Genomic DNA, 10,580 nt, shown 5'->3' with positions numbered 1-10,580 from the left:
ATAATCTTTAAAAATCTATAAGATAATGTGATCGCAATGTTAATTTTTTTTTCAGCAGTAAAAAAAAAAATTTATTTTGTACTTGTTAACGATAATGGTGATGATAGTGACCGCGACATAATCATCATCACATGTTGAGACACTCACAGTTATATTGAAATCTCTTGGTTTTTCTCTTTTTCCTATTATTAATGATGATGATGATGATGATGATGATGAATTTTAATGTCTTTTTTTTCTTACACACAAAAAACAACGAAAATAAAAAATGTTTGACAACTTTATTTTTGAAAAAAAATTTATTTTTGTGAGTCACTAATTTAGTAAGCCTTGGAGTTAATATGTTATCTTGAAATGTGGCCTTTTATGCTTTATATTCATATATATTCATTTTATATATTTGGCATCTTCAAAGATTTAAGACAGAAGACGATGGAAGTTGTTTACAAACACTTATTTTTTTTTACAAAAATGTGAACATTGAATTTACGAATATGAAGTTTGTTCGTTGCAAATGTTTGCACAGAGCTTTTTTGTAAACTTGATCCATAATTCATTGGACTGCGTGTGTGTGTGTGTGTTTGTATGTGAAAGTTAACAATATTTTTTTCTGTTTTTTATTTTGTTTTTTGTTCTTCAAATCATTCTGAATTATTTTTTGTTGTTGAAACAATGATTGCATCTATTTCAAATAGTCTGTTCTGGTTTTGTTTCTGTTTAGGTAAGCATTTGTAAGCAATAAAATATTCATTGTATTGATTTTGAATTTTTTTTCTTGTCTTTTTTTCTCACAGTTTTTGGTACAATTTTATCAATACAAACTACCCAAATCAATCAAAATGAACTTTGTAGAGATGGAAAATTTCGACTAATAGAGCATGAAACATATTGCGATTATTATTATCGTTGTGAAGATGGCCATATTATTGAACAAAAATGTCCAAATGGCTTGGTATTTGCTGGTTATCGCCGTGGTATGATTGATCATTGTGGTTATCCATACATTGTTGGCTGTCCAGATGGTGTCAAAATTATGGGTCGTAAGTTATCATTTTCATTGATTGATGGATTAAATAATAAAAATTATTTTTTTATTGTTAGAATCACCATTAAATTTGGTCAATTGTCCATGGAGTTATGGAACATTTGCACATGAAACATCATGTACAAGATATTGGCAATGTTGGAATGGTACCGGTACATTACAACAATGTCCATATTCATTACTTTTTAATGAACAAATTCATTCTTGTGATTGGCCACAAAATGTACCTGATTGTCAAAAACATCGTAAGTTACCCCTTTCTCTTGTTTATCATTATTCATAATTAAATTTTTTTATTTATTTATTGTTAACATTTATAGCAATTTGTAATGAAAAACCTAATGGTGCTGTAGCCATTGAAAATAGTTGCGATAGATATTGGCTTTGTGTTGGTGGCTATCCACGTTTACAACGTTGTCCAGCTGGTTTAGCATTTAGCATTGAATTATCAAAATGTGAACTCGATTATACTGTTCCTGGATGGTTTGTATATTACAATAATAATGATATATAGCTTATAATTATGATGATGAATGAATACTTTTTTTTTCTCTCTCTCTCAACAATAATAAAAAAAAATTATAGTGAACCTGTACAACCATCTGTTGATAGCAATGATGTCGCATACAATAATAATGGAACCAACGATGCTGATCGTGATTCGCGTGGCTCATTGTGAATTCAACCGTCTCATACATATTACACTCATACACACACACACACACACGCACACCTTTACCACTTGCTACCTGATTTGACCTAAAATATAAAAAAAAAGATTAAAATATCATTACAATTACAAATATCTACTCACATAATGGCTACAAAAAAAAATCTCTACAACAATGCTGATTCATGATAAAACACACACACACACAAACATCATCAAAATGGAATACATACTGTTATACATTAATCATCATTGAAATCTATGATGTTAATATCAATGTTGATTATGTTTTAATGCATTATGTTTATTATAAATAATACAATTTTTTATATATAATATAAATGTATCATATATGATAATCAACAACGTTGGTCGATTATTTATATAATAATCATTATAATTTTTTTTTGTGAATCTTTTTTTCCCCATTTTTTTATGTCGTATATGTGTGTGTGTGCGTGAATTTTAAATAAAGAAAGAATCAAATTTTGAATGAATATATCAAATCAAAAGTCAAAGGAAAATTACCGTTTCAAGTTTATAATTTTCATCATCATCATCATCAAATTTTTTCTATGGTTTACCATTATTACACACACAAAAGGATTCGATCAATGTATTCTTTCCCTTTTGTTATGATGATTATTTAGTTATAAAAAAGCGTCTCGACCACATATCGATGATCATAATAATAATGATGATGATGATGATCACTCATCATTGAAAGAAAGTGTTAAGCCATTGTAACTAATTTTATTTTTCCCATCATAACTATAGCTTAGATGATGATAACCAGTGGAACTTATAAGAAAGAAAATCCATTTCATTCATCATAGGATGATCGTCGGCCATTCTTAAAAGCTTAACAAAAAAAAACCAACCAAAACTCGTCATTCGACTTTCGAACAACAACAACAACAACAACAGCCTCAACCACAACAGAGATTTGCAACCGTAAATCCTTTGCATTTGTTTTGTTTTGTTTTGTTTCTCTCATTTTCTCTTATTTGAATTCTCTTTTTTTTCATTAAAATTTTGCTCTATAAACCATGGTATAAACCATGGGAAATATCTATTTTTTCTCCCATGTATTCATTTTAAAATAATTCAGAAAAGTATATTGAATCAAGAAAAACAACAACAACAAAACATTCAAGACAATCAATTGTTCAAGTGAACGTTTCGTTCGTTTCAACTTGTTGCCAAGGCATATTCCAAAATATATTGGACATTGTTTTACTACGTTCATCTTTAATTGTGAATTTTATTCTTTTTTTTTCGTTTCATTTTCATATAATAATTATTAGAAGAATTGAACAACGCATCAAAAATCAAGTGGTAACAAACAAACAAAAAAAAATCAATGACAACGTATACTACGTGTGTGTGCATATGCAATATGTATGTTTGTATGAACACCTGGTAATTATCATCTATCTAATGTGATTTGTTAAAAGAGTGGTTCGATCATCATCATTATCATAATAAAAATATTATATTGATCATAATGGTGTGTTTGTTGTGTTGATCATCATTATCACACGATGTTGATGATCATCGCCTTTTCTCCTTGTATCATTATAACTACTATTAAACAAGTTGTATTTTTTTTTGCTATCATTGTATACTATACAACAACAAGTGGACATTGAATGATAATAACATCTTAGTTTACACAAAACGTATCGTATCTTGAAAAACATGCTTGATTTTTAATTTATAAACAGCCAGTGAAACAAAGTTGTGCTGCATACCCATCCATATTTGTATTCAAAGATTTTTTTTTCAATTTCATTCATGTCCATCAATCATGATGATTGATGTAAATGGTATTGAATATATATAGTGATATGGCTTTGATGATGATGATATAATATTTGTTTTTATTTTTCTTAAGTTTTTTCTCTTAGTTAAACGTGTGTTCGTATGATGATCCAGCTATGCGATTGATACAGAAATTGGAACGAAAATTAAGTTTTCGTCGTAAACAATTGATATCCGATTCATCCACTACAAATTTTTCTAAATCATTCAATAAAAATGATAAAGAAAATGTAGAATCATCATCCATTAAAGTATCAGAAACGGAATTCAGTGGTTATATTCGATTTAATAATTGTTTGGTAAGCACAATGTCCGTTCCGGATTCTTCATACAAATTAGTCGATATTAAAATACGAAATCGTTGTGAACCAATTCGTTCAGAGAATCTGAGAAATCTACCTCAAGCAAAACCAGCCAGCAATCATAGTGATAATCAACATTCTTTGTATGGATGCAAAGAAATGTTTGATAAGAATCACATATATGATGTTGTTGGTCAACCATCATTAGTCAATCATGAACATGATTATTACCATTCACGTAATCGAATACGAACAAATCCATGGTATAATTCTCGTTCCGGTCTGAACATCAAACAATCTGATGATATTCATCATTATGAATATATCGATTGGGAAGATACCCAGGATGTTCAATCATTATCATCGCCAATATCTGGAAAAAATTTATCAACTTTTGATCGACCAATCCACAAATCACCAAACGTCCAGCAACAAAAACTATCATCAATCATCAAAACAAAACCATTCAAACAGAGTGAATCTAATGTTCGTCTAAAGAAATCGATTGAAAATCCATATGAACAACTTCCATATGATAACTCTTTTGATGCAATGCTCAATCACAATTATTGTACGGAAAGTAAAATCGAAAAGAAAAATAATAATGATCACTCAACAACAAGATTTTCTCATTCAAGAACAAAACTTATTGCTGCTATAAATAACAAACAAAAACAAATCAACAATGATCATTCCAATTGTTACAAACGATCACCATATCAAATGAAATTCGATACAACAAATAATAATAATAATTTCTGTTTGAAAAGGAAATTCATTCAAAACAAGGACGATATTTCATCATCATCATCACGTGCAATAAAAAGAAGAAAAAATGATCATCATGTAAATGTATCATCATCATCATCATCATCGCCAGCATTATCGAAGAAACGATCCCGAAAAATTGATCGACTAAAATTTGAATTAAAAGAAATCGTACATGTAGCCATACGTGAAGCCAAGAATGAAGATTCACATATATTATTCTGAAAAAAATACAAGAGATTTTTATTAACTTGATCATTGGGTGGTGAAAACAAATTGTTTTTTACATTATTATTACAATACAAAAAAAATGTTATACATAATATTATATGATACAGGGCGAAAAAAAAGAAGAAATTTGTAACAAAAAAAAAATTGAGATCACAGATTAAAAATGTTGAGAAACATTAACGATAACAACAACAACAACAACAACAACAACGACAACCAATTAACGATATCATAGCATTACTATATAGTAGAACACTAGATTTGTTTTGATTTACATATTTTTCCAATGTAAACTGATTATTATAACTGTATTTGTTGAATACGAAATTTCTTTTTGTTTTTGTTTTTGATGGAATACTAACTAATAGTAATAATAATGAATGATCGTATGGTGAATTCGACATTGATGATTTATGTTGTTGTTGTTGTTATTGTTTTATCGAACAATGTCTCTATTTGAAAATGTTCGCGATATTTTTGACTGATAATGATATAATGATGGCTGTCTTTCGGCCATCTGAATATTTCCTAGATAAAAATTATCATCATCATTATCATCATTGGACATATCTGGTGGTAAATTGTTTCGATGTTTGTTTAGAATTTCCTGTTTTAATTTTTTAATACGAATTCTTTCAGCTTTTGATGATAGAACGGGTGGTGAATGAATTTGTTGACAACTAACAAAATGTTTATAATTATTACGTGGTAATGAATTTGTGTTTCGAATCGGTATGAGTGCAGAATTGATTGGAATTGGATAATTTTTTCTTGGTAATGAATTATATTCTCTGAAGATTCCCTCTTCATTCGATTGACAGCTTCCTTCAATACCAGTATCCTGGAACCAAATAGACAAACAAAAAAAATATAAGCAAATTTTCATCGTTATAAAAAAAATCATTCATGAACATACCAATGCAGAAGATGAATCGGAATAAAAATCCGATTCATATTCAGTAGATTTAGATATTGGATCAAAATTCGTTGACGATTCCATGTAACAAAGATTTCCGGATTTTGGATTGTTTTCATATGTTTTCATCAAATCCGAGTTGTGTTTTTTACGAATGTAACAAATGACAGCGATCCAAGCCAATGATGTGATAACAACACAGATTAAAACAGCAATAACAATTAATGAATGTTTACGTATCATATAAACATATGAAGCGATAAAATCATCTGAATTTCTTTCCGAAATTGTTATGATTTCTAAATATGATGAATCACTAGTCGTTCCATAAGTGTTTGAAATATTGCATGAATAAAGGCCTTGATCAGATGGTTTAGATTTAACAATAATTAATATTTGTCCTTCAGCGGTGAAAAAATGTCGATCAGTTGGTTGTAACATATGGCCATCTTTGAACCAGACAATTTGTGGAATCGGAATACCAGCAGCCATACATTCCAATGAAACAGTCGATCCAATTTGACTTTTTTTATCCACCATTTTTCGTACAAATGATGGAATTTCGATTACATTCAGATAGGCCGTTGAAACGATTGAACCAGCATCATTGGTTGCATGACAACTGTATGATCCCATATCACTTTTTTTAACTTCAACAATAAAGAATACATCATCGGCAGGCATGACATGCATTCGACGTTCCATAGCAGCCGGAAAATTGTCACCACCATCTTTTTGCCATGAAACAATTGGACCCGGTTGACCTTTGGCAGCACATTCTAATTTAGCTGTATGTCCAACTCTTACTGTTACATTATGTGGCCGTTTAATGAAATAAGGAGCAACATAGACATTGACTGAGAATTTATGAGAATATACACTTCCGTAGCTATTTGATGCCATACAATGATATTTGCCTTGATCTTCATCTTGTATATTGACCAAATGTAATATACTGGTATAGTGAGTAACATTTTCGGAATATGGTTGTGCAACGTTTTCCATTATGGCACGGTCATGTTCAATCAATTGACTATCTTTGAACCATTTGAATATAATTTTATCATTACTACTGGTTGCTACTTTACAATTGAATCGTATTTCTTGATTCTTAATTGCTGCTATTGGTTTCGTTAAATTCTTGAAATCTTCGATCAAATATGGTTTGAGAAAATCTTGACATTTAAATTCTTCTGGTTTAATGTCTAAAAATGAATTAATTGTTCGAATGGCAAGATCATGTGGATGTTTGCAATGAATTTTTCGGGCAAATTGTCGCCGTATTTGATTAGCTTGTAACCATTCATTAAGCCATTTCATCGTACAATCACAAAGTAAATCCACTTGTTCTAGATGAATTCTGTTTAAATTATTGAACCATTGAAATGAATCTTTTTGAATTGATGATAATGGATTAGCGGTAAGATTGAGCATAGAAAGACTTGATAATCCATTGAACGTATGTTTATAGATTAAACGTATTTGATTATTATTCAATCGTAATTCTTTTAAATGTCCAAGGCCGTTAAAAAATCCACTGGATCCTTCTAATGTCCATGATAATTTGTTGTAAGACATATCCAATGTTTCTAGATTCTTCAACGATCGAAAAGAATTATCATCAACGTAAGAGATGTTGTTGTTGGATAATTTCAATGTTTGTAATGAGCTTAATTTATCGAATGTTTTCAATCGAATATGTTGTAAACGATTAAAGTTGAGATTTATTTCGATCAAACTACGAAGAGAATTCCATACATTGTCACCAATTTTTATAATCGAATTATGTTTGATACTGAATTCTTTCAATGATTCTAGGCCATAAATCCAACCTTCCTTAATTTCACTGATATTGTTGTGATCTAGATTAATTTTCTGTAAATTAGATAGGCCCCAAAATGATCCATCATCAAGATTGTTCAATTTGTTTCGACGCATTTTCAACGATATCAATGATTCCAAAGCTTCAAAAGCAAGAATATCGATTTTATCGATTTGATTATAATTTAAATCAAGTTCTCTTAGATGAATAAGTCTACCGAGCCATGATTTTGAAATTATTTGGATGTTATTTTTGGAAATTTTTAATACTTTTAAATTTGGAAACAATTCAAAAGCATCTTCTTCGATGGTTTCAATGTCATTGTTGTTCAATATTAGATGAGTAAGATTGGACATTATAGATGAGGAAAGGAAATGTTTCGGTATGATTTTGATTAAATTATCCGATAGATCAAGATATTCAAGATGAGGATATATGAATGAAATGTCGATTCGTTGAATAGAATCATAATTCAAGTTGTTGCTCGCCAAGCTTAATGAACGTAAATTATTTGCATAATTAATCAATGGAAATTGTGTAAGTTCATTTTCATTGAAATGAATATTTGTTAAACTTTTCTGTATATAATGAACATCATTGAAAACAGTTGTTAGAACATCCGAATCAACAAATCTTAAACGAGTACGTGTCAAATCGATGAATGTTAAATTATTTGGTGATATTATCAATGGTGAAGCATGTGATGAAAATGTTTCCAATGGATTATCATTCATATATAATGATTCGGTCCATGTGGGCAAATCGGGTATAATTCGATATTCTTTATTAGCACAATTAACAACGGTTGAGAAACAATTGCAACGTTTTGGACAACCAATTTTGTCCGATGAACATTTATTATCGATGAAAATGATGAATAATATGGATATGACCAGAATGAAAATCTGGTCATATTTTTTCATTCGAATCATTTTTATTTACAATACATTAGTGTTGAAAATTATGAAATTATTGTCTTTTTTTTCAAGATGGTCCAAATTCAAGAATTAAAGTTTCAAATTTCAAAGTATCAAAACAAAACAAAAAACAAATCAGATCATACATTCATTCACACACACACCACATATTATATACAAACAATGGTCAATGGTAAACTTGTGCTCGAATCTTTTTTCTTATGCTGCTGAAGATCGGTGTTGATTCTTGGATTGGTAGTTCGAGAATGAAACGAGCGCGGTGAGTTTGCATATGTGTGTGTGTGTGTGTGTGTGAACTGAACATTAGTATGAGCACACTTCGGACGAGTAGCGCAAGTTTTTTTTTGTTAGTAAAAAAAATCATTGGCACCAACTTGGCCTCAGCCATATCAGGAGAAAAAAGCGTCAGTTGGTGGTGGTGATGAATGAACGAACGAATGAATGAATGAATGGTCTTCAAAAGGTCCATACAAATTTTTTTTCGTTTGCCAAAGAACAGAAGAATGTGTTGTGTATCGGAGATGAATATAAAAATGGCGTGGGTAAAAAACTAACAAGTTTCCAATAAAGCAAGTTGTTTTACTTTTGCTTTAGCTTTCCATGGTCAATGATATTTGATTTGCCAGTTGATGATGATGATGATGGTGTCGTAGAAGAACATTCATTCGTTAACTGTTTTGACGATATAAATTTCCTTCATCATTATATTCAATCTAAGGTCAACAAATTTCGTGGTTTTTTTCTCTTTTTTTTATGCATGACACAATCTTCGATTGAAAGAATGAGAAAAAAAATATACATCGTTAAAACAGTTAACGAATAAATGTTTTTCGTCACCGGTTAGGTAATGATTGTAAATAGATAAAAAACCACAACAACAACAACAACAACAACATCATAACCACAAGATTCGTTTATCGAGAAAAATATTAGTGACAATTGATGATCCATTGATAAAGAGGGATCCAAGAAAGTAGCAAACGATAGAGAGAGAGGTAGAGAATCTGATCATCAAATAAATAAGCTTCTATTTATCGATAAAAAAAATATTTTCTTATGATAACAATAAACTAATAATATAATTCTCTTGCAACAATCAAATATAACATGAAAACATCGATATATAAGTAAATATAAATCCCACATCATAATCATAATCATCATCATCATCATAAATCAAATAGAATTAATTTCATTTTCATCTTTTTTTTGCTGTCTATCTATCTATCTATCTATCTAGTTTGACACTTGAGTATGTGATAAATAAAAAATAAAAATCTTAAGAAAATTGTACGATTATAGATAAGATTATTATTTTTTTTTTTTGCTATGGTTGCTGATTGAAACTGAAATAATAAAAAAAAAGAAAAGAAAATAAAAACTCAGGTGTGTCCATGATTCAATGATGATGATGATCATGACGATGAACCTCTATTGGATTCACTAGAATCATCATCAATTGTCTGATCTTATCTCGGTGTATTTATTATATAGATTGGAACAATATATTGCTCGTGATCATCATCCATTTCGTATTTTATATATGCGAGATATAAATTGTCATATCAATTCGAATATTAATCTCATGTGATATATGTTTAAATTTTTTTTTTTGCATTTTCAAAATGATTATTAAAAAATGGATTTGTAGAAAAAAAAATTTGAAATTAATAAATGTGTCGACCAATGATCACGATGTTGTAGTGATGAAAAAAACTAATGAGAAGTGATAGTGTTGACACCTTCGGACCAATTAGGCAAAAAAAAGAGATATAATTAGCGACCACCACAATCAAATGTAATAAACAATTTCATTTCATTTTTTTTTCTATGGTTGTTGTTGTTGTTGTTATTGTCAATATGTCTGTCTGTATTTTTTTTTCTTTTATCCACGTACCAAATATAAATACAACACCTATATACATTATTGATATTGAAACATGTTCCAACGATGGTGATATCTCATTCTTTTGTTAACGATTAAATTTTTGTTCGTTTTTTTCTGGATCATTTGAATGAATGAATGAATGATTTTAGAATTGAATGCCTGATATTTGACAAATG

The 10,580-nt window shown here is 29.4% G+C and overlaps 3 protein-coding genes across 3 annotated transcripts; 2 read left to right on the top strand and 1 right to left on the bottom strand.

Annotated features, from left to right (window-relative positions):
- Nucleotides 1-381: 381 nt before the first annotated feature.
- On the top strand, nucleotides 382-2,115 carry LOC124491937 (protein obstructor-E). The gene is made up of 5 exons (XM_047054665.2): nucleotides 382-721; nucleotides 795-1,040; nucleotides 1,102-1,290; nucleotides 1,366-1,528; nucleotides 1,631-2,115. The coding sequence occupies exons 1-5, from the start codon at nucleotides 673-675 to the stop codon at nucleotides 1,722-1,724; spliced, it is 741 nt and encodes a 246-aa protein (XP_046910621.1). The 5' UTR covers nucleotides 382-672; the 3' UTR covers nucleotides 1,725-2,115.
- A 297-nt stretch (nucleotides 2,116-2,412) lies between these two features.
- LOC142598197 (uncharacterized) lies at nucleotides 2,413-5,254 on the top strand. The gene is made up of 3 exons (XM_075735450.1): nucleotides 2,413-2,669; nucleotides 2,827-3,544; nucleotides 3,613-5,254. Exon 3 carries the CDS (start codon nucleotides 3,656-3,658, stop codon nucleotides 4,832-4,834), a length of 1,179 nt encoding a protein of 392 aa, XP_075591565.1. The 5' UTR covers nucleotides 2,413-2,669; nucleotides 2,827-3,544; nucleotides 3,613-3,655; the 3' UTR covers nucleotides 4,835-5,254.
- Nucleotides 4,826-9,898, bottom strand: lbk (leucine-rich repeats and immunoglobulin-like domains protein lambik). Its single transcript, XM_047054653.2, has 2 exons — nucleotides 5,757-9,898; nucleotides 4,826-5,681 (listed from the first exon to the last, which is right to left on the bottom strand). The coding sequence occupies exons 1-2, from the start codon at nucleotides 8,508-8,510 to the stop codon at nucleotides 5,277-5,279; spliced, it is 3,159 nt and encodes a 1,052-aa protein (XP_046910609.2). The 5' UTR covers nucleotides 8,511-9,898; the 3' UTR covers nucleotides 4,826-5,276.
- Nucleotides 9,899-10,580: the final 682 nt, after the last annotated feature.

Source organism: Dermatophagoides farinae, chromosome 1 (assembly GCF_024713945.1).
Source record: "Dermatophagoides farinae isolate YC_2012a chromosome 1, ASM2471394v1, whole genome shotgun sequence".
Lineage (NCBI taxonomy): Eukaryota > Metazoa > Arthropoda > Arachnida > Sarcoptiformes > Pyroglyphidae > Dermatophagoides > Dermatophagoides farinae.
Note: the sequence above shows the minus strand (reverse complement) of the source record. Positions and strands in the feature narration are given on the sequence as shown.